We start from the raw sequence: 24,022 nt of genomic DNA, 5'->3' as shown, positions 1-24,022 counted from the left end.
CCCCGTCTCTACTAAAAATACCAAAAAAAAAAAAAAAAAAAAAGCTGGGCGTGGTGGCAGGCTTCTGTAGTCCCAGATACTCAGGAGGCTGAGGCAGGAGAATGGCGTGAACCCGGGAGGCGGAGCTTGCAGTGAGCCGAGATCTCGCCACTGCGCTCCAGCCTGGGCGACAGAGCGAGACTCAATAAATAAACAAATAAATAAAGCAATATGTGTTTGTTGTAAAATATTCACGGTTACAGACATGTATAAAGTGAAGTAAACTCTTTCCCACCCTGTTGCCAACCTTCCAGAGACAACCACAATTAATAGTTTATAATAATAGTTTCCATATTTGATCAGTGTTTGCTTCCAACTTAGCTGTTTGATCAATTTTCAACAGAAAATTAAAACTGCCTGCTGGCAACATTAATTTCCATATCTAATCTAACTCATGAGTATTTTAAATTCAGCGGCTTTATAAGTGCATGTTAATTTAAATTGCACAGATTAGAACAGCCTGTCTCAGGACAGGATATAACACTGACCTTTGTTTCTGAATTAAATGTTTATTTGATGCTGAAATAATGAAATGCTAGTCTTGGCTTTTGACTTGTGGGTTTTCATGGTCCCTGAACAATAAAGCACAATGCAGTTTTAAAGACTGTTTGCTTATTTGATGAAATTTGGTACTTTTATAGGAGAACGAGGTGCTAAGAGAAAAGCACGAAGCTGTGGATCATAGTTCCCAGCGTGAGGAAAATGAAGAAAGGGTGTCAGCCCAGAAGGAGAACTCACTTCAGCAGAATAATGATGATGAAAACAAAACAGCAGAGAAACCTGATTGGGAGGCAGAAAAGACCAGTGAATCTAGAAATGAGGTAAGCCTTTCAGAATATTCAAGCCTTGCCATTTTGGTTTTAATGTAGATTTTGTGGCATTGACAGTTTGTGTCAAGAATGAGCATGTAAAACAGTATGCTCTACTATTAACAAATATCATATATGAAAATACCTGTGTCTTTAAGTTATGTGAGTAGTAATTTGATTTATAAATGAATTAGCCATACAATTGTTTTCTCTGGTTAAACTCAAGATTTTGTGTGTATGTGCACACACCCCCTTCCAGGACCTTGCTAGCAGGTTTTGCTAGTTATGTTTGCCAAGGCAAGGGATGAAGAAATGGTGAACCTAGGAGTCCTCAACCAGCCACATGAACAGGTAGCCAGGCTGGCCTAGTCCAGGAGAGCAAGCCGAGGACCAACCCTACAGCCAATCACCCATGATGTCAGCTAAGGCTTGGGCTGAAATCTTTGTTCAGTCTCCTGGCATGCCTGGCTGAACCGTTGGGCATCCATGGTCCAGTAGGACCACCTTCTTAACTCCTCATTGCCTAACCTTACTCTTTAGCTGTGAGAAGAGGTGTACAAAGATGAACTCCCAGAGCCAGGCTGAAGGGATGGATGCTTCCTGCGATCTGTGCTTCCTCCTCCTTTCATTTGGGCTGTACTCTGGTTTCTCTTCAGCCCTGCTGAGGTCCTGCCCACAAGCATGGCAAAACAGGTGCTCCAGAGATATTTAATAACCACGTGGCACTTCTACCTGGAAGGCATACCCTCACAGGTCTTGCCCTGACGGTTCTCTTAGCCATTACCTGCTTTAGCATGTCCCCTTCCCAGAAGGTGGAGTTTAGGGCTGTGTTTTGAATACCTTGGAGGATGGAGAGTACCATGCCCTGACCCTTCTCAGACAGCTGTCATCACGGTAGCCCTGGCCATGTAATATAACATGGAAAATTACTTGATTATTTTGCATGAAATCAGAAAACAGGTTTGTTCTCTTTGCCTGCCTACCACTCCCTTGCCCCTCTAGGTTCCACCTAGAGCCCCTTGGTGAAATCTAGGGCAGGTCCCATAAATTCTAGATACTCATGAAAATCCCTCTGGCCATCCCAGTGCAGCAATTGATAAGAATAACCCAGTGTGGCCATGTACAGTTGCTCACACCTATAATCCCAGCACTTTGGGAAGCCAAAGCATGCAGATCACTTGAGCCCAGGAGTTGGAGATCAGCCTGAGCAACATGGCAAAACCCCATCTCCACAAAAATTACAAAAATTAGTTGGTGTGGTGATGTGTTCCTGTAGTCCTAGCTACCCAGGAGGCTGAGGTGGGAGGATCACCCGAGCCTGGGAGGTCGAGGCTGCAGTGAGCTGTGATCACACCAGTGCACTCCAACCTGGGCAACAAAGTGAGACCCTGTCCCAAGAAAAAAAAAAAAAAAGTATAACGCAATGTAATTTTCAAGAACGCTGAACCAAAAGTTAGCTGGGCGTGGTGGTGTGTGCCTGTGGTCCCAGCTGCTTGGCAGGCTGAGGTGGATCACTTGAGCCTGGGAAGTTGAGGCTGCAGTGAGCCGTCATCACGCCACTGCACTTCAGACGGGGTGACAGAGCAGGACCCTGTCTCAAAAAAGAAAAATCCAAAACACACTGGGCTAAAATTCAGCATCTTCCCTCAGTTTTGTGTGGCCTGCCCTACTGATTTCTCTGGGGTTGAGGGTGTGGGGTGCTAAGAACATAGGAAATTGCTTCTCTTGACCACGCGATACATTTAAATATTATACAACTCTTTGTCACGTGGGCACTTTTTCGTGTATAGGTTCTTTGGAGACCCCTGGCCCCACAGCTGGGAGTCTTCCTCTTGACAGGGGCAAATGCATCTCCACTGCAGCTGGTCCTTTAGGACTCTTCCCTGAATGTTCCGTGGTATACATGCATTTCACCTCTCCAGGTGGCCCTCTCAACCATTTGCTGGCCGCCTAGCACCTGGAAACATGCCCTTAGACCCTTTTTCAGTTCCCTAACTATGGCTCTTGCATGGTTTCTCATCCTTTATATTTCTTAGGCAAAAGTGGGACACTAAGCTTCTGTGTCCCCAAACTGCGAAGAACACACACCAAGTTCTAAGTGGTCTCCTTGAGGCCCTTTTTGCCATTCTTCTGATGAAGGGGAGGGGTAGAGAGCACACCCCAAGGAACCCTCCCATTTTCACTCTGACCAGTGGAGCTTTAACCCTTTTGTAACCCTCAGTTGCAGCCTGGCATTTGGCAACTGCCTGTTCTTTTTTCCCAGCTGGTATTCTCCCCAGCTCCTCTGACTTATCTATTTCTTACTTCATGGATGCATTGTATGGTTTTACCACTCTCCCCACAGCATACATACTGTATTGTCAAATCAATACCCATGGACTTTTATATTAAAATACTAACAGAACCATATATATGTTGAAGGGGACAACATTTCTGCCCACTTGCCTGAGTATTCACAGCTCTCTTTGAGGGAAAAGATGTTTTCACTAGTCTTTCACTTATTTAACACTGAATTGTATATTGCCTTTCTCCCAGGTATGTCTTCGTCTTTACTCCCTCACTGGGCTTCCCAGAAAAGCAAGAACTGTTTACTTCTACCTGTAACAAACTAATTCACTGCTAGGCACAGACTAGGCACTTACTAAATATTAATGAGGAGACAAATGAAGTAGGGAGCTTCCTTGGAGATAATTTAAAATGTAATTTGACATAGGATAAACATCAATTTGGACAAAACTTTTCAGAAACATATTAATCATTCAAAGCCAGGCATTTGTGCCTAATTCTTATCAGGCTTGGTTCCTCATTGTGTTATTTCCATGTTCCTAGCCTGAGCATTTACATCACATCTTTGTGTACTTAACACTTTTTTTTTTGTTTTTTGAGGAAGGCAGCAGGGGAAGCAGGATCTCATCTGTCACCCAGGCTAAAGTGCAGTGGTGTTGTCATGGCTCACTGCAGCGGAAACCTCCCGGGCTCAGGTGATCTCCCACTTCAGCCTCCCAAGTAACTGGGGCTATAGGTGCACACCACCATGCCCAGCTAATTTTTTGTATTTTCAGTAGAAGTGGGCTGGTCTCAAACTCCTGGGCTCAAGCAATCTGCCCACTTTGGCCTCCCAAAGTGCTGGGATTACAGGTGTGAGCCACTGCACCCAGCCACATTTCTTATAGTAGCTCTGACAATATATTTCTGTTCTTTTATTGGGCTATTACTTTGTAGGTGCTTTAAAAGCTTGTTGAAATAAAACAGAAATGAGTTAGACCAGTGAATCACTGGCATTTCCATTCTTCCAGATGACAACTCTGGAAGAATATCTAGGAAATGGGGACTGGTACAATTTTCAGCTACCCTTTAGAAATCAGAACCCCAGTGGGGGCCCCAAAGCTAGATATAAGATCTGAATGCACACTACCATCACCATCAAGAATCCTCAGCCAAGAGAAGTACAGTCTGGAAAATGATCTAAACACTGGATCTTGAGAAAAATGCAAAATTGCTCCCTAAAATGCTCACCTTTTAAGAACTAAATATGACATAAATAGCCATGAGTCAACATATGCAAAAGTCAGGATTCCTAGTCCTCTGAAAAAGACTCTAAATCAGTGTTTAAATTGTTCATAGGAACAGAATCTATAAGGCAAGAACAGACTATCATGAAAAAAAGAAAAAGATCTAGAAAAGAGCCCAAATGAAATTCTAGATATGAAAAAGCAATTTTCATTGAAAATTCAGTGGAAGTGGTGTGAACAGCTAAAGAAAAGGGTAAGTTGGAAGAAAGATCTAAGAAAATTATCTAGAATATACCACAGAGAAGATGCAAAATATGAAAGCAAAATTGAGACAATGATAGAAGAGAAAAATCTAAGTTACTTCTAATAGGAGTCCCAGAAGAAACTATAAAATATGAAAGAGAAGCAATATTTAACATGAGTTTATGGCAAAATATTTCCAGAAAAGTCCTCAGATTAAAGGAGTACACAGAGCTCCTAACGAAAACTAATTAAGTCCCAGACATACCAGATTGAAACAGAACATCAAGAACTAAGAAGAAAATTTTTTTTAATTACCTGATATAGAAAAGGTTCATTATAAATAACACTGAGAGCAAACTTACCAGTAGTAATAAATGCCATAAGACAGAGTACTGAGGGAAAACATTAAACCTTATATTTTTACCAGTTAACTCATCATTTAAGCATGAAGGCAAAATAATTGCATGTAGGCCGGGCACGGTGGCTCATGCCTGTAATCCCAACTCTGTGAGGCCAAGGCGGGTGGATCACCTGTGGTCAGTAGTTCAAGACAAGCCTGGCCAACACGGCAAAACCCCATCTCTACTAAAAATATAAAAATTAGCCAGGCGCAGTGACACATGCCTGTAGTCCCAGCTATTCCGGAGGCTGAGACACAAGAATCACTTGAACCCGGGAGGCGGAGATTGCAGTGAGCTGAGATCTCACGAGTGCACTCCAGCCTGGGCGACAGGGCAAGACTGTCTCAAAATAATTCCATGTAACAAAAACTGAGTTTACTGCTCAGGTCTTCTCTAAAAAGAACTCTGAAGAGTTCTTTCAACTAGAAAGAGGCTAAAGCATAAAGACCAGGAGTGAGATGAAGCATCAATAAGTTGGTTTTAAAAAAACAAATTGGAGTAAATGTAAATAAGTATTGACTGTAAAAATTACATTTTTTGAGACGAGATTTCATTCTGTTAGGCCGGAGTGTGGCAGCGCTGTCACAACTCACTGCAGCCTCAACCTCCTGGACTCAGGCAGTCCTCCTGCCTCAGCATCCCGGAGTAGCTGGGACCACAGGTGCACACCACCACAACCCAGCTAATTTAATTTGTAGAAACTGTCATTATGGTGCCCAAGCTGGTCTCCAACTCTTGGGCTCAGGCAATCTGTCTGCTTTGGCCTCCCAAAGTGCTGGGATTACAAGCGTGAGCCACCACACCTGGCCAAAATTATATAATTGTGTAACCAACTGGGAGAGCTGGCTATGGAAGGGCAAAATAAGCTGAAACTAAGAATTAGCCAAAAATTATGTGGAAGTTGTTTATGGTAGGAATAGAAATACTGATTAACTTTGGACTTTTAAGTATGCGTGTTGAAATATTGAGTACTGTAAGAAGAGAAATAGGCCAGCTGCAGTGGCTCATGTCTGTAATCCCAGCACTTTGGGAGCCCTAGGTGGGTGGATCATTTGCGGTCAGAAGTTCGAGACCAACTTGGCCAACATGGTGAAACCCTGTCTCTACTAAAAATACAAAAATTAGCCAGATGTGGTGCACAGCTGTAATCCCAGCTACTCCGGAGGCTAAGGCAGGAGAATCCTTTGAACCTGGGAGGCAGAGGTTGTAGTGAGCCGAGATTGCACCACTGCACTCCATTCTGGGTGACAGAGTGAGACTCCGTCTCAAAATACAATAAATAAAAAGTAAAACTTCCAACCGAGGAACATAATAGGATAAAAATCCAGTGTGGAGATAAGACCTGGTGATCCTTTAAAGATAAAGCCTAAAGCCCTCACCAGTTCAGTCTTTTATGTGAAGGATGCACCTTTTGTTTCTCTACAGAGACATCTGAATGGGACAGATACTTCTTTCTCTCTGGAAGACTTATTCCAGTTGCTTTCATCACAGCCTGAAAATTCACTGGAGGTAATTGGAACTTTGGCTTTTATCCTTGCAGGAACGTATCTGCACTGACCTTTTGGTGAATAAATACAACTCCTTTACTTGGATGACACAGCAGTTTAAAGTAATGCTTATTTTTACAGAAGCACTTCAGCTTAGAATTAACCAAATATGTATAGCATTCCTCTTTCCAAGCAATCCCAAAGGTATAATCAAATTTAGACTGGTCATGGAAAACAGCATGGAGGTTTCTCAAAAAACTAAAAATTGAACTACCGTGTGATCCCACTATCAGGTATTTATCCAAAGGAAAAGAAATCAGTGTATCAGAGGGACACCTGCACTCCCATGTTTATTGCAGCAATATTCACAATAGCCTTATAGTTTTAGTGCTTAGAGGCATTTAAACAACCTCTCTCCTCCAGACTACTACTTCACTGTAGTTTATTATCCCTGACCCTCCACAATGTGATTACCAACCGCTAGGATGAGTTGCATCTTATTATAAAGTAGTGAATTACAAGATTGTAACATTAGACTTTTTAAGAAGAAAGTGCAGTCAGCTTTTATACTAATCAATCTTAATGTCTAGGTTACTCAGAATTCCAGGTATTCTGATTTGGACTTACATCTCGTATTGTATTGCCTGTATTTTAACTGGGAAGTTACTGCCAACAGCATCTATCGCTATTAAATACAGAGGAATTAACAAAAGAGGGGAAAGTAAAGTTGTGTTAGATAATAGAACTGCTTCAGAAATAGGGCTATATATGTTTAAAGTGTTTTTCCTTCGTTTTTCAGGGCATCTCATTGGGAGATATTCCTCTTCCAGGCAGTATCAATGATGGCATGAATTCTTCACCACATTATCATGTAAACTTTAGCCAGGCTATAAGTCAGGATGTGAATCTTCATGAGGCCATCTTGCTTTGTCCCAACAATACATTTAGAAGAGATCCAATAGCAAGGACTTCACAGTCACAAGAACCATTTCTGCAGTTAAGTTCTCCTACCACCAATCCTGAGCAAACCCTTCCTGGAAATAATTTGACAGGATTTCTTTCACCGGTTGACAATCATATGAGGAATCTAACAAGCCAAGACCTACTGTATGACCTTGACGTAAATATATTTGATGAGATAAACTTAATGTCATTGGCCACAGAAGACAACTTTGATCCAATCGATGTTTCTCAGCTTTTTGATGAACCAGATTCTGATTCTGGCCTTTCTTTAGATTCCAGTCATAATAGTACCTCTGTCATCAAGTCTAATTCCTCTCACTGTGTGTGTGATGAAGGTGCTATAGGTTATTGTACTGACCATGAATCTAGTTCCCATCATGACTTAGAAGGTGCTGTAGGCGGCTACTACCCAGAACCCAATAAGCTTTGTCACTTGGATCAGAGTGATTCTGGTTCCCATGGGGATCTTACGTTTCAACACATATTTCATAACCACACTTACCACTTACAGCCAAGTGCACCAGAATCTACTTCTGAACCTTTTTCGTGGCCTGGGAAGTCACAGAAGATAAGGAGTAGGTACCTTGAAGACACAGATAGAAACCTGAGCCGTGATGAACAGCGTGCTAAAGCTTTGCATATCCCTTTTTCTGTAGATGAAATTGTCGGCATGCCTGTTGATTCTTTCAATAGCATGTTAAGTAGGTATTATCTGACAGACCTACAAGTCTCACTTATCCGTGATATCAGACGAAGAGGGAAAAATAAAGTTGCTGCGCAGAACTGTCGTAAACGCAAATTGGACATAATTTTGAATCTAGAAGATGATGTATGTAACTTGCAAGCAAAGAAGGAAACTCTTAAGAGAGAGCAAGCACAATGTAACAAAGCTATTAACATAATGAAACAGAAACTGCATGACCTTTATCATGATATTTTTAGTAGATTAAGAGATGACCAAGGTAGGCCAGTCAATCCAAACCACTATGCTCTTCAGTGTACCCATGATGGAAGTATCTTGATAGTACCCAAAGAACTGGTGGCCTCAGGCCACAAAAAGGAAACCCAAAAGGGAAAAAAAGTGAGAAGAAACTGAGGATGGACTATATTACGTGTAATGTTCAGAAACTGATTATTTGGATCAGAAACCATTGAAACTGCTTCAAGAATTATATCTTTAAGTACTGCTACTTGAATAACTCAGTTAAGGCTCTGTTTTGAAGCTTATGTGGACAAATGTTTAGGACTTCAAGATCACACTTGTGGGAAATCTGGGGGAGCCACAACTTTTCATGAAATGCATTGTATACAAAATTCATAGTTATGTCCGAAGAATAGGTTAACATGAAAACCCAATAAGACCTTCCATCTTGGTAGCCATCCTTTTTAAGAGTAAGTCGGCTACTTCAAAAAGAGCAAACACTGGGGATCAAATTATTTTAAGAGGTATTTCAGTTTTAAATGCAAAATAGCCTTATTTTCATCTAGTTTGTTAGCACTATAGTGAGCTTTTCAAACACTATTTTAATCTTTATATTTAACTTATAAATTTTGCTTTCTATGGAAATAAATTTTGTATTTGTATTAAAAATTAACTTTTCCCTTTTATACAGAAATCTCAACCAAATTTACCTTTCCTTCCAAAATATCCACATTCAGGAATATAGGTGAATAACAAATAGAGCAGCATAGCAAATTCCTCAGACTCAAGCCAAATTGAGGTTAACATAGTATGCCAAAATAAGGCAAATCCACCCCCCTACCCCAATACTTAACACTCAGAATACTATGTGATATAGAATGCATTGAAGACCTACGGTCACTTAAACTGGTAGTTTAAGCCACAGGCCTTCCTCATGTGACCAGAGACAGAATGGGCTACTTGCAAAAATATAACTCCTTGTGTGTATATTAAAATCCATAAAATCTCTGGCAGTAAAGCCAGCCTGAAGGGATGGCCTCACCATCTTAGAATACTGATATCTCACCAGAACATTGTAAGCCATATAAACAAACAGTAAGGGAAGAGTCAGTAACGGTGTTTAAAATGGGCAAAAGCGATTAGGGGAAAAAAACAGGTGAATTTGAAAATAAACCAGGGTAAGGTAAATTCTAGAAATAATGGCATTTGAAATGAAAACCTCACTTAAGTTCACTGGAACAGTAACAGATTGAATTTTCTGAAGACAGCAATGACCTCACCTAGATGCCTGTCAAGTTTGGGGAACATCAAGATTTTGATGTGTACTATAATGCTTAATGTGTCCAAATTTTCAAAATGAAGTTTCTGCCACAGGAGCTACAGTGTAAACTATCACATAAATATCTTGGGCTAGAGAAATGCAGTTTATATATACCGTCGGATTTTTATAATAAAGTTTTTTTCCCCAAGGCCTGTTATTTTGCCAGAAATGCTTCTAGATAAAATTATTGCCCTTTCAATGACTCATGGTGTTCAAGTGATCATTTTAGTCTGTTGCTTTTTAGAAGGAGTATTTCAAATGTCTTAAGCTTTTGATAGTTTAAGAACACATAAAACATTTCAGTAGGAAATCCTACTAAGTACACTCACACGAGGGCCTGCTTATCAGATAGCATTCTTTTCGAACCTCTAAAAGTCAAGGAAAAGACAGTGGAGAGCAGAATCGGTAATCATGGTGACTCGTTACCCAGGCTGAAGTGCAGTGGCCCCAATAAAAGATCCAGCCTCAAACTCCTGGACTGCCTCAGCCTCCCGAGCTGCGGATTATGCACCGCCATGCCTGGCCCAAGTTTAAACTATAAAAAACCTTAAATATAGCACACACAGATCTAGAAACTGCAAACTGAATATACTTAAAGATGGTAGTGTCTGTATTGAACTTTATTCCCCATACATAACGCAGCATACTATTTACCTAGCTTCTACCTTGGATTAAATATTGAGTAACCTAGACAACTCAAGTGTATGGGATGTGCTTAGGTCATGTGCAAATGCACGTTTCATATAACGGGGCTACAGCATCCACATATTGGTATTGTGGAAGTTCCGGAAACTGATGGCCCCCTCTCCCATACCAAGGGACTTTTAATCGGGGTATTAAGCAGCCAGCTTCACAAGATCTAATTGGCTATGGGCTGGCTTCCTGACATAACCCTGCCTCCACCTTAACATGCTGGATTCAAGGCATATAAACTGGAACTGCTTTTCTTGCAGTCCAGTTTTAAAGGCAGAAGGGAATTCCACATTCGGTTTCCAGTGCAAACCAACTAGATTACAAAGCTAATGCCCAAAAGCTGACCATTGCCTAGGACCCTCCACATTACCTACCTAGTTGAGCAGTCTTGATTGCAACATCTAACGTCTTAATCAGAATGAGGAAGACAAGGATAAAGACAACCCAAGTGGGTTGGACATCTCCTTTTCCAATTAAAACTCTCACTTGAGCATCTTTACAAGTGTGATCAGATTTTAGGCCAGTTGTATGTAAACTCCAAGCAAAAAAAGACCATCTAGATTTCTAGGAGTCCCCTGGTCTCTCAAGGCAGGCTTCGGTTCAGCAGAGCTTCAGAACCAGTATACAGGGTTTTCTGTGATATTAACTTCTTTAAACGAATTCTTTCCCCATCTCAGTCTTTGAACTATTTGTTCTCTGATAAGTCCATGCAACTCACTGATTTGTTACCAATTCCCCTCCACCACCCCGAAACAAGCCAGTGTTAGTGCATTACTAAATAGTGGAAATGTCAAAATTATATAGGACCTGTCAACATCTCAGTATATTAGTTCCAAACCTTAAAGAAAGTGAATTTAAATAACATGCAGTCCAGGTGTCCTGATAGGTGTTTTCTACCTTTTTGCAACCATCAGTGATGAAGAGACGTGTTGCCTTACATTGTTAGCTCCCGATACCTAACTAGTATTTATTAGGTCAAGCAATTTGGCATCTACCAAATTAGGCTACATGGAAAACCTTACACATACAGAGAAATCTGGTTTCACACTACTGCATAAACTAAGGGCACCCCCTTGAGTGTGACAGCTGGCATCTAAGACAGTTCCCAATGATCCTTGCCTGCTTGGTAATTGTACCAGGGAATAGAACCCTCCCACCACATTCTGTGACCATAAAGGATGCAAGATGGCACAACTACTTTGTACAGTGTGTTCATTTTACAGCTTTTCTTGCTCAAATCACTCACCGAGGGAAGATGACAACCAGCATTAACTTTACAGCTCTGTTAGTATGCCACTCTGGATATAAAATTCCCCAATCCTACTTTTCGGTGATTGGAACCTTGAGCTTTACCCAGAATCAGTTAAGTTGCTCCCAATTGCTGACCCATAGATGCTGAAGTTTATTTCTCTAAACTGCTCTAAGTACCGAGGTAAGTTGTTACACAGCAACAACAAAGCCTTGGGCAAAATGCAACCTTTCTTCATTTAGGGAACTGTCTCAAAGCAACCCAAGAACTACCTTAAACTTCAATTTCTACAAGAAAAACAGCTCAACACAATATATACACACAGGAAATAAGCCTATGTTGAATATCCATCATTACCCCATGCTTCAATAAACCCTCTTTCAATCAGTTCTTTTCAGTCTATTGTGCAATTACCTAATTCTCCCCTATTTGTGTGATATTCCCTTGACCTTGCTGGATAGGAGTTATTTTGAGGTTATACATATCAACCTGATGTATTTCAAAGTTCAACGTCTTTGTACATCCACACATTTTTAAACCTTCAAAATTTTCTTGAAGTTGGGATATTTGTACAAGTCTATAATTGATGAACTCAGCTATTTCAAACAGAAAGCTGCTTTCTATGTGTTACCTGCTGTTAGTCTGACTTACCTGTTAGATACCTCACATTACCAAAACCAAAACATCATACAATCAATAAACTTGGCCTTTTTTTTGGTTTTCTGAATTCAGATAAATGTCCAAATAAACACATTTAAAAAAACACTGATATTCATTTACTCAGTGTAAACCACAATAAAACTAATTGACATTTGACAACCCAGTACATATTTTAAGCCTCAGTGCTTCTGCAAAGCCACTTAATCTGGACCACTCCAGCCAGTTAACGTTTAAAATCCATGATTTTCAAAATGCCACCAGTATTTCTAAACATACAAGGTAAAGCCAGAAACTTTAGGAGCACTCAAACGCTGAATATACAGTGCACAATGAACAGCATTTTATTGGGGACAGCCAATAATGTCCACAATGCTCTTCTCATTTATCTGTTAATATTAAAATATGCATAGCTTTGTGAAACTGCTTTAAAAAATTTAGGGGATGGTGATCTTTTAGACAACCGAATGTTTATGAAACAAGATTCACACATTTTATGTGTAAACATTACACCAAGTATTTGGATACAAAAAGTATTTATTTTATAAACTTTATATTTAAAATAGAATTGTAATCTGTCTACTCACAAAACCTAATTTAAAACATGATACATTTATCTCTCTAGCCAATTTGATGTTACTGTTTTACAAACAACACTCATTTTGTAATTGTTTTATATCAAGAACCTCAACTAAATGTTTGTTTTATCAGAAAACATTTCCCTTTTGTTTTAAAGAGTGCTTTTTAAATGAAGGCACCAACAAGAACTACTTTCAGATGGTACAGAATTTCTTATTTCTTGAAGACTCTGTGGTTGACCACTTCTTCATTAGTTACCTGCAGCAAGACACCTTCCTGCCAAAGGAAAAAAAAAGTATCTGAAGAAGTTTATCATGTTTGTCCAAAAGAACCTAAACAACTTCAGTGGTGGTCTTAGGATCAAAGAAGACTCACTGGTGCATATAGTAGAGTAAGCCCTGAGTATCACATTCCTGTAAAGGCAATAAAGCCGGGCAATCAAACTGATGATATCTAAGGAATGAATTTCAACAGCCAACCTGCAACTTTCTCTTCAGGGTAAGGCACTAAACTAGAATTACCACATTTAACCCACCTATTTAGTACTGGATACATACAAGCTTCATAACGTAGACAAGACACTTCACTCAGTGAACTACTATCTGAAAATAGATTCAACCATTTTTGCCCTACCTTCAGTCTCATCCTGATAAGCATGTACAGTTACAACCATAAAGTAATACAACAAATGTCTTTAATAAAAACCCCTAGTTCACTCAAAATGTTTGATCCAAGAAATGTGAATACACAAGGGTGTAACGATGGGAAATCTCATGATTTATTGAACTTGCAGCCTAACTTTTACCTACCATTTTACTACCAACACCACTGAAGGAACCAAGAAAAGCTTTATTAATGATCACTTGGCTTGCCTCAGCTGTTGAAATGAAGCACTTTAGTCTTTGTGGCAGCAGAATATACTTGTCCATGGTTCATATCAATGCTAAAATTCCAGCAGGGAAAAAAATGATATGTTAAGCACCCAAATCTTCACATGGAGGGGGAGGGGGTGGGAAAAGAAGGAAAAGAAGGGAAAAACAACCAAAATAATTTAAGTAAATGACAGATTGGAAAACAGGGTTTATAAAAATTATTCTCTTGAGTTTATAAATTGTTAAACTCAATTTACAGCTATGTTAAACTACGTAAGAACCACTATACTGAAAGACCATTTAAGAGTATTAGTTTATCTTTTAGGGAGGAAAATTAAGAAAGGAAAAGTAAATAAGATCTTACCTAAAGAAGTTTAACTGAAGCTTAGAACTATTTTGCTCTACACCCTCAGCTTTCGTTGGCATCCTTATAAACTACTGTAGTTAAAGTTTTGTAGAAACAGCACAGTTTTTTAAGACTGGCTGAACTTAGTAGCCGTCAAGAGTTCTCTTGTACTAGACCTGTGTCCCTGAAGAGTACCTCGCTGGGGTTATTTCCTTTCCTTGCATTGAAGAAGCAGCATCTAAAAGATCTAAAAAGGTGTTTCTCCTTGCAGAGATATCCCTTAAGTTATCTACATAATTTTATCCTGATGAATTGCAGACAACACACTTACATCTGACCAGCATTTATCTTATACAAATATAACAACAGCTTTGCAACGGACCTTAATTATACTACCCACTCCTTAACTTATTTAAAATAAAAAGTCTATAATTACACAATTTCCTTTAGAATTATTTTATTAAATCATAAATGTACAACAGCTTCTTAACTCTACACACGCACTTAAATTTTTTAAAGGAAAAACGTTAAGTCTTATTACACCATGATCCTGGCTAATAGCTTTTCAAAACTTTGAGAAAAATCTTAAAAAAGGTTTCACATGTCACCTGAAACTTACAAATTTAACATTATCAAAGAAGGAATGCTTCTACACTCTTACAAAGACCACTAGAAAGAAACAACAATTAAAAAGCTAAGAAACTGTCTCAAAGGCATTTTTTTTTTTACAATCCTTCCTCCACAGTAAGGTAATGTTATTAAATAATCCAATCCATTCACAAAATGGCTCTCTGCATCTGCTCTGGTGTCTTCTGCCATATCACTGCATATTTATGCATGACTGAGATAAGAGTTTCCTTAACATTGTTATTTCGATAACCTGAAGCTGTTCTGTTACCTCTGGGCTCTCATCCTCTCCTATTTATACAGTGAAGCCTGTTTCAACAGAAGTAAAGAGTAAAAAAAAAATAGGTTATGAAATTATCCATCTAACCAGATTTTAAGGAAAGATAACATGATCCTAAAAAGCTTTTACTCCTGCAGCTATGTCTCCCAAGATAATAATAATTGTAAAACTCAAAAGCTACTTACCCATGGCAAATAGGAAGAAGCTCAGTATCGGCTCCTCCCACCATAACCCCCACTTCCTCCACTGCCTCCTGGACCATAGTTTCCTGTAATTGTTGGAACAGCAAGAAAAAACAAACTTAATTTGATTTCCCATGATCAGCCTAACACTACAGTTGATTCTATTTTATATCCATCCAGTCTTTTAAACAAGCAGATCCTACCTAATCCTTTGCAGCAGTTAGCAGAGTTACTTGGGAGAAAAATTACTCAGGTTCATAGACATTTTTATTTCATGGCTGACCCTATTCTTTTAGATGAAGGGTCCTTTCACCCTCATCCTCATTTGGACTAAGGGATTTTTTTTAAAGTACAGCAAAAGCCCAAGACACAGAAAAATGTTTACTCCTGCTAAAAACCTCAAAAATAAGCTAAGCAATGGTTTGAATCATGGTTTAAGGATTTAACTTCAAAGACCCTCATTCCAATGTATACCACTTGCAATGTGGGTTACAACTGTATTTAGCTGTTCATGAGCCCCCACCAGAAATAAACTACTGAACACCCCCACCTCCAACACCCCTAATCCCAATTTGATGACGTAACTGCTTGCTGAGTACTTCTGAGGAGATTTATGCAAAATTTATTTTCACTAAGACTGTACATGGAGCACTGCCCATAGTACAAACTACTTAGTATGTTACCTTCCCTTTAAGTCACAAAAGGCTAATCCTTTAATCACAAAAACCTAAATAACCTCAATGTTTATAAATTACCTCCACCATATGGTCCCCCCATGTTCCTGCTACCACCAAAGTTTCCACTCTTCATTGGACCGTAGTTAGAAGGTTGCTGGTTATAATTTCCAAAATCATTATAATTTCCACTTCCATAATTTCCTATTAAAAAATTGGAATACTCAGAACAATACGAACATTAAACCAAGGATTTACGACAAAGCTCCCATAAAAACAAATAAAAGCAAACACTCATCCACAAATTTTAAGGGCATCTAGTGAAAAACATTGAAACAAAAGATCAAGTGTTACAAAGACATTAATTCCAAATTCCCACATAAAGGTTGCAGGTGAATTTATTACCTCCTCCATAGTTGTCATAACCACCTCCGTAGCCCCCACCCTGGTTGCCATATCCAGGTCCTCCACCACCATATCCTCCTCTTCCTCCTCCATAACCGGGGCTACCTCCAAAATTGCCACCTATTATAAAATAAGCCTTTAAGTAATCACTTAATATTTTCAATGCCATTTTGTACTGCCTCCTCACATCCATTTCCAGCTTTCTAAGTTTGCACGTGAAATATTTAATGAAATTCCTCTAAAATAGCTTCAAGGACCGAATACCTATCCTTAGTAAACATTTGGTGGCTCGGGTTACCCAGCCAAATGGATAACACCATGTGCACACTTAAATACCTGTAATGCCACAGCTTTCCCTCAAAACTAAAAATCTTAAGTATCTTGAAATACTTCATGTATATTGTGGGTAAGAATTGTGAGACTAGAGTAGTAGTGTGGACTAGAGAGAAAGTAAAACAGCATTTCCCCCTACTGGCCCAAAAGATAAGTTTCTATTATGTCTCCCTACGAATTACATGTCTTAAAACAATGTTCTCAGGTGGGCACAGTGGCTCATGCCTGTAATCCCAGCACTTTGGGGAGGCCGAGGCGGGCAGATCAAGAGGTCAAGAGATTGAGACCATCCTGGCTAACCCGGTGAAACCCCATCTCTACTAAAAATACAAAACATTAGCTGGGCATGCTGGCAGGCACCTGTAGTCCTAGGTACTCGGGAGGCTGAGGCAGGAGAATGGCGTGAACCTGGGAGGCGGAGGTTGCAGTGAGCTGAGATCACACCACTGCACTCCAGCCTGGGTGAGAGAGGGAGACTCCCCCTCAAAAAACCAAAACAATGTTCTTGGCCGGGTGCAGCAGCTCACACCTGTTAATTCCAACAGTACGTGAAGTTGAGGCGGGCAGATTGCTTGAGCCCAGGAATTCAAGACCAACCAGGGCAACACAACAAAATCCCCATACCTCTACAAAAAAACACACAAAATTAGCCGGTCATGGTGGCGCACCCTGTAGTTCCAGCTACCCAGGAGGCTGAGGTGGGAGGATGGCTTGAGGCTAAGGTTGCAGTAAGCCAAGATCACACCATGCACTCCAGTCTGAGCAACAAAGCCAGACCCCATCTCAAAAAAAAAAACAGACCCAACACTCCACACAGTATGTTCTCTACTGTAAATAGAAGTGGGGACATAAACAAAAATTTACACTTTCACATATTGCAAAAACCAAAAAAGGCCGGGCATGGTGGCTCACGCCTGTAATCCCAGCGCTTTTGGGAGGCCAAGGTGGGCGGATCACGAGGTCAGGAGTTCAAGACCAGCCTGACCAACATGGGGAAACCCCATCTCTTCCAAAAATACAAAAATTAGCTGGGTGTGGTGGTGCACGCCGGTAATCCCAGCTACTCAGGAGACTGAGGCAGGAGAATCACTTGGACCGGGAAGGCAGAGGTTGCAGTGAGCAGAGACGCACCACTGTCACTCTGGGTGACAGAGCAAGGCTCCGTCTCAAAAAAGAAATCACATTATTAAAAAAAAAAAAAAAACAACAACAAAAAAAAAAACAGCTTGTGGGCTGAGTCTCAAATTAACTTGTACTTAAATACAAGAACTCAGCTTCCTCTAAAATTTTAATTATAAAAGGTAGAACAGTGAGATTCACTATTTAGTCATGCCTATTGAGTGGCAACACCAGAAATCAAGTCTGTTACCAGCTCATAGTTTTAAATGTCCCTTATTACAAAATCCGTCAGTATCAGCCTTTTCTGTACGCCAATGATATATTTAATATATCACACTTCATGTTTAACGGTAGTTCACAACCGTATCTGCAGCCAGAAGCACACTAAACATTTTGGAAAATCTCCTTAGGTTATACTTTTTGAAACTTATTCTAGGATGCTTACCATCTAAAGGTTTAGACATATTTCACATCTTTTCCTACATATACCACCCCCTTACGTTTTACTGTTAAATCCAATATTCTGTATTTTCCAGAGAAGCATAGTACAAAAATGTATCTAGATCCAATCATTTTGCTTGAGAAAAGATACTATGGTTATCTCTACATTTTCATTTAAAATGGCACCCTATTCCTTAGGCTGTAACAGCTAAGGTGGCAAATTACTTATAAAAGAAATAACTGGATCACTATCACCCAAGCCATTTATAAAGGGTAATATAAAATCTCTCAAAATATAAAAAAACTAAATATACGATATGGTTAAGTATTAGTCCCAGAAACAAACCAAAACGTAGAGGAAACTGACCTCCAGGTCCTCCTCCATACCCATTATAGCCATCCCCAAATCCACGTCCACTGCCATATCCATCTGTTAGGGGCCAAAAAAAACGTTACGTTTACTATAAACTGTTCAGCATTATTGCTAATACTCATTTTTGCAGTTCTCTTAATACCTCAGCACAATAGTTAAGAACCTCAGAAAAGCACACACTAGTGCTACCAGTTTACTCACAAAACATGAAAGCACATAATTAAAATCTCATTACTGCCTAAATTCTGGACTCTTAACAAGTCTTAATTTTAGAGATTCCGTTCTATTTATACATAAGAATGACGATGGGGTCAAAACTTTCCTGTTGACACTTCATTTTACATTATTAATCCAGATAAATACAACTGTTATTAATACAACCCTATTAACTTCTTGTCTGGCCAAATCACAAGAGCTTGCTAGGATATAACCTATTTGAAGCCTTACGAAAAATTTTGATTTAGGTTGGATTTCTTGATTCTACTAATGAAAACCTAATCATATTTAAAATACAAGCACACTCATCCTTTAAACACGTAGAACTTGAAACTTACCAGATCCTCCTCTAAAGTTACTTCCTGGTCCTGGTCCGAAATTTCCACCGCCACCACGCGAATCCCCAAAGCCGAAGTTGCCTACAATAAATGCCCCAGTTAGAAGCAAGCCCTTATATATGAATAAAAATAAAGAAGAAACAGAATTAAAATTACCTCCTCTTCCACTCCTAGAACTCTGAACTTCCTGCATTTCTTGTCTAGACAAAGCCTTTCTTACTTCTGCATTATGACCATTGATGGTATGGTATTTCTGCACTGAAATGAAAAATTCAGACTCCTTTTAAATTAAATCAACAATATTAAGCAACTTTAAAAGTTTACCTTTCAATAAAGTTACAGATATTAACATACACAAAATTTAATACATGGTAAGAAGAGCACATTTGTGGTTAGACACTTACATACGATTTTATCCACAGGATCATGGTCATCAAAAGTAACAAAGCCAAAGCCTCTTTTCTTTCCAGACTGCCTATCAGTAATTATCTCAATGGTATCAATTTTTCCATATTCCTCAAAGTAATCTCTAAGGTGATGTTCCTCAGTATCTTCTTTAATTCCGCCAACAAACAGCTTCTTCACAGTTACATGAGCCCCTGGTTTTCCAGATTCCTAAAATAGTGGTGGGGTAAAAGTCATCCCGACAGAAAAAAACACAAGCATGATTCAAAGCACCCGACCGTAGTATCATACTTGGCTTGTACCCACCTTAAAACTACCAGATATAAAATAGCTTTTAGGGACCTAGCTTTTGAAAAATAAGTTAGCTTAAGAAAATGGTCCAGAAACCCAACACACCTTTAATAAGGGAAAAAATCTTGAGTTAAAACTAACTTCAGAAATACTTTCTGACGTTCAGCAGGGCAGCATTCTTCATGTTAATTGCACAAGACAGTCATGGTTTGCTTACCTCTCTTGCTACAGCACGTTTTGGCTCAACTACTCTCCCATCAATTGAATGAGGTCTTGCAGCCATAGCAGCATCAACCTCAGCCATGGATGAGAAAGTTACAAAACCAAATCCTCTTGATCTTTTGCTTGCAGGATCCCTCATTACCTTTCAAACCAAAGGGGAAACTTTAGCATTTAATCTTATTATAGCTTATAAGTAAAGTCATAATAGAATTTTTCACTCTGCTGATAGTTATTTCCTCCATGATTCACTTAACATACAGCTAAGACTAATATCCAGTAACAATTCAGTAATTTACGTACCACACAGTCTGTAAGCTTTCCCCATTGTTCGTAGTAGTTCCTCAAACTTTCTTCTGTGGTTTCAAAGCTTAAGCCACCAATAAAGAGCTTACGGAACTGTTCCTTTTCTCTCTGCAAAGGAAAATACCATTTCAATTTTTATTTACATTTTCCTCTTTGTATGCAGGAAATTAAATTCTTAAATATGAGGTGACCTGCTGGCAGAGTACCTTTTTCCTCTCCAAAGGAACAGTTTCTAAAGTTTTCTGGGGGGGAAAAAAAAAACTTACATCAAATTTAAACCATATGTTAAACTGCATTATTAGTTGTGTTACACCAAAAAATTGCCTCAGCTGATCTACACAAGTTTCAAAGTCATTAATGCTTGCTCTAAATTTACTCAACATTAGATTATCTTAAACAAATTATTACTTAATTAAAAAAAACTTTCTAAGGAAAAATGAACAAATGCAGACCGTGGTTATCAAAAGGATTACTAAAGAATCTTTACCAAAAATTTCAACCCTATAACCTAAAAACGCAGATTTCTATTTTTAAGCATCAGAAAATAACTCTTGGTTCGTTGCTTATGACCCAAAGTTTTTATTTCAAGATTCAGTATCTGAAAAGTATCATTTATTTTCCCTTAATTGCTCCCTCTGGTGGTGATTCTAAGTATCTCAGCCAAAAAAAAAAAATTTTTTTAAAACAAATACTGTTTCTCCATGACTCTCAGTTACGAAAATATTTAAAGCATTAGAAATAACCTTAAAATTACTCTTTTAACCATGACAAATTAATTTTTATGACCAGCAGCACTCGAAGCTTAAAAAGTTTAGCTGATTTTTGGTGGACATGTCTATATTTGATATACGACAATACAGAATATGAATTACTCAGCTTAACCATATGTACAATAAATAAAATATTCACGTGGCATAATCTCTAAGATAACAATTACTGAAAGCTGAAGCTTACTTGATTGGCGGCCACGTGGCAAGCGACAGGCACAGTTTTCCAAATCAATAGGAAAAACCTCAGAGCTGAAATCTTTATAGGCTGTACTACAAAGCTGTATTTTGGGCACTTAAGAATGTTAAGTAAACCTGTCTTAAAAGGTAACTAGGTTAAAAAACCTCAAACGAGAGGAACTGATATCCAGGATCAACTTCTACAACTGCATAAGGCAAGCTAAAAAGTCACACGTAATTTTCAATCAAGAATTATTTTTTGTTCCTAGCAAGCAGCACTAATTGCTGCTCTCATCCCAGTTCTACGGAGCTCTCCCTCCATTCACATGCTCCCAACTGCTAAAAAATAGTGGTAAAAGCCAGTTCACATTTTTTTTCCTGTAGTTTTCAGGCTCGTAAAAGTTAAAAAAAAATAAAAATAAAAAAATAACTGAAATGATCAAACTAGCCCCTATGAGACACAAAGCAGTCTTTTGAAATGGTTACTTGTCAAGATAGATATTTTCATTTTTTCAGCTAGTTTTTATTAATTGTCGTCAGCACATAGGTTTCTCTAAATAAGATTACAGATAATGTACAATTATAACAAGTCTTACAAATCACTAACAAAAAGCAAAAACTCATTACTTACCTCACAATTTTTCCAAACTTACCCGATGTCCACTATCGATTTTAAACAATGTTATTTTATAAACGTGCTTAGGGTCAAAGAAAATAACCAGGTAGACCCCCTTCGCTTGAGACCTTATGCTTATCAATGTAATGTTCAACCAAGATTGCAAACAAAATGAGAAAAGTAACAAAGTTCAAATACAGAGCGGCCCAGGCCCAAAACAATTCTGCACATCAATCCACACGCATTACAGGAAGGAGCCTCTGAAGCCATGTTTTAATCGAAGTACAACGAAGGACAAAATCGTTATTTCACTGTCCTCGTAATTTCTAACTAATCATCTATAAAGGTCCATGGATCTGTCCCGTAAGGATTAAACTTCTCAGTAAAAACATTACTTAAAATAAGTGAGCTCTACAACTTAAACGGAATCCTTAAGAACAGTAAAGGATTCTGACGCGAATATCCCTCCCCCGCCCAGAAAACCACCTTCGTCCCTGCCCCTCGTGGCCAATGGCTTCCAATTTGTTTATTTTGCTGCGTTTCATCTGCCGTTTTAGTGACTGCAGACCCAGATAAAACCGTTACTCAAAGGAAAAAAAAGGAAAAATATAAAATGGTTTCTTTGTCCTATGGCTCGCACTGAACAAGGCCCGACGCCCTGTGGTGATATCTTCTCTGAAACCGGGCCCGCAAACCCGGAGCACCCCCCCGCCCCGCTCTTCGGTGTGGCTTCCGAACGCAATGGCGCCATTTCATCGAGGGGAAGGCTGAGCGCCTTTAATGAGGTGCGCAGGACTCTAAAGATCCAAGCTCACAAAACACTCCAAATCCACCTCGAAACGATATGAAAACAGCCCGAGAAAAAAGAAAAATAGTTAACCACTTCTATACCTTGATAGAGGAAACACACTAGGAGAGTAAAAGAGTTATAAGGGAAACGCTGAGAGGAAGGCGAGCCATGAAAATGGCGGCCGCCAAATCCGGTTCCCGGGAAAGAGGGGGAGGGGAAGCTCCGCAGCCTCGCTCACGAGGACCCGCTGCCCGCCGAAACGCTCGCCGCGGAGACGCCGTGGCCCCCGAAACAGCGTGCTTTAGAAAGGGAATAAGAATTCCCGCCTCCGCGCCCCACTTTCACTCCAGCGGGGCAGCGTCCGCCATGTGAAAGCTCCCCATCCCCCACCCCCAGTGAAGGGAAATGGCGCCGAGAGGCTGAGGGTGGGGAAGCTGTTTGTACGCTCAGGCCTCCGGCCAAGACCCCGTTCATAAACCTCAAGCACCACTGCTACTGAACCGGTCCCATTTCCTGCCGCTCTCCCACGGAGGCGGCTGGCCGACTTCCACTGAGGCGCCAACGGCCTCGCCATGCCCTTTCCAATAACTCATTGATTTCAAACCCGTTACCTCCATCGCGGACTCAGTCGCTTCAGCCCGATTTCCCGCAGCCGAGCGAGATGAGAGAGATCTCCGCGGACGAACACGAACCGGACTCGTCCTGGCGCTGTAGTGAGAACTGCCGCTGCTCGAGAAACAACACTGCGAGGAGCACCTCCGCACGGGACCCGGCGCTGCTGCTACTGCCGCTACAGCCGCTGCCGCCGCTTTTCTAGAACCTTCCCCCCCACTAACGCGTCTTCCTCTACGTCAGGCCGTCGCGTAAACGTCCTAACCGCCGCCAATGGCGGGAAGGCTCTACGCCCCCCTTACGTCAAATGCGTACTCCTCCCTCCCTTGCGGCCAGCGACAGTACCCGACGTTACTTCCGTAAATGCGCTCAGTGAATTGCGGAAGGCTCGAGTCTTGCGTGTTACTACCTCTCGGAATACGGTCCCGCCCCCCGCCTTGGCGCAAGGCAGGTGAGAAACGGTCGCGCAGTTTGAAATTAACGCCGACGGGAGGAGCTTAATCCGCAGCCCGGAGATCCAGCCCCCTCAACCCGGGAGGTGGTCCCTGCAGTTACGCCTATGATAACCCCCACCAGAAAAATCTTAGTGGCCTTCCCTTTTCGTTTTCTGTGCCCCAACTCGGCGGATTGACTCGGCCCCTTCCGGAAACACCCGAATCAACTTCTAGTCAAATTATTGTTCAGGCCGCAATGACCTAACCCTGGCCCGCGTCTATGGAGCTGACCCCTGGTGTACAGGAGAGTTCTCTGCTGAA

At 40.2% G+C, this 24,022-nt stretch overlaps 2 protein-coding genes across 5 annotated transcripts in view; one reads left to right on the top strand and one right to left on the bottom strand.

Annotated features, from left to right (window-relative positions):
- The window catches only part of NFE2L3 (NFE2 like bZIP transcription factor 3), a 33,184-nt gene extending 23,301 nt beyond the window's left edge, over window positions 1-9,883 (top strand). The window contains exons 2-4 of the mRNA XM_032759005.2: window positions 681-860; window positions 6,430-6,513; window positions 7,291-9,883. Of these exons, the coding sequence (XP_032614896.1) occupies window positions 681-860; window positions 6,430-6,513; window positions 7,291-8,550 (1,524 nt within the window). The 3' untranslated portion in view covers window positions 8,551-9,883. The remainder of the gene's footprint in view (window positions 1-680; window positions 861-6,429; window positions 6,514-7,290) is intronic.
- Window positions 9,884-12,815: 2,932 nt separating this feature from the next.
- Window positions 12,816-23,661, bottom strand: HNRNPA2B1 (heterogeneous nuclear ribonucleoprotein A2/B1). 4 transcript variants are annotated; one of them, XR_004370850.2, is made up of 13 exons: window positions 23,267-23,661; window positions 20,509-20,544; window positions 20,300-20,410; window positions 19,995-20,141; window positions 19,486-19,696; window positions 19,238-19,339; window positions 19,082-19,162; window positions 18,522-18,584; window positions 16,262-16,381; window positions 15,938-16,060; window positions 15,186-15,268; window positions 13,685-13,818; window positions 12,816-13,151 (listed from the first exon to the last, which is right to left on the bottom strand). XR_004370850.2 is itself a non-coding variant. In XM_032759015.2 (12 exons), the coding sequence occupies exons 1-11, from the start codon at window positions 23,270-23,272 to the stop codon at window positions 15,207-15,209; spliced, it is 1,062 nt and encodes a 353-aa protein (XP_032614906.1). In that variant the 5' UTR covers window positions 23,273-23,661; the 3' UTR covers window positions 14,534-15,029; window positions 15,186-15,206. The 4 variants fall into 4 exon arrangements, 3 of the variants coding, with proteins under 3 accessions (XP_032614906.1, XP_058302263.1, XP_032614920.1); XM_032759015.2 differs by lacking the exons at window positions 12,816-13,151; window positions 13,685-13,818 and adding an exon at window positions 14,534-15,029; XM_058446280.1 differs by lacking the exons at window positions 12,816-13,151; window positions 13,685-13,818; window positions 16,262-16,381 and adding an exon at window positions 14,534-15,029.
- Between the last annotated feature and the right edge of the window lie 361 nt (window positions 23,662-24,022).

Source organism: Hylobates moloch, unplaced genomic scaffold, assembly GCF_009828535.3.
Source record: "Hylobates moloch isolate HMO894 unplaced genomic scaffold, HMol_V3 SCAFFOLD_1, whole genome shotgun sequence".
NCBI lineage: Eukaryota > Metazoa > Chordata > Mammalia > Primates > Hylobatidae > Hylobates > Hylobates moloch.
The sequence above is the reverse complement of the archived record's forward strand: the minus strand, read 5'-3'. Positions and strand labels throughout refer to the sequence as shown.

What these genes read in the sequence shown, in the direction of transcription:
- HNRNPA2B1 (XM_032759015.2), bottom strand. An exon ending in AACGTGCTGTAGCAAGAGAG is followed by an intron (nt 19,697 to 19,994) that starts GTAAGCAAACCA and finishes CCACTATTTTAG; the next exon opens with GAATCTGGAAAACCAGGGGC. An exon ending in GGGGGGACCATATGGTGGAG is followed by an intron (nt 15,269 to 15,937) that starts GTAATTTATAAA and finishes CAACAATTACAG; the next exon opens with GAAACTATGGTCCAGGAGGC.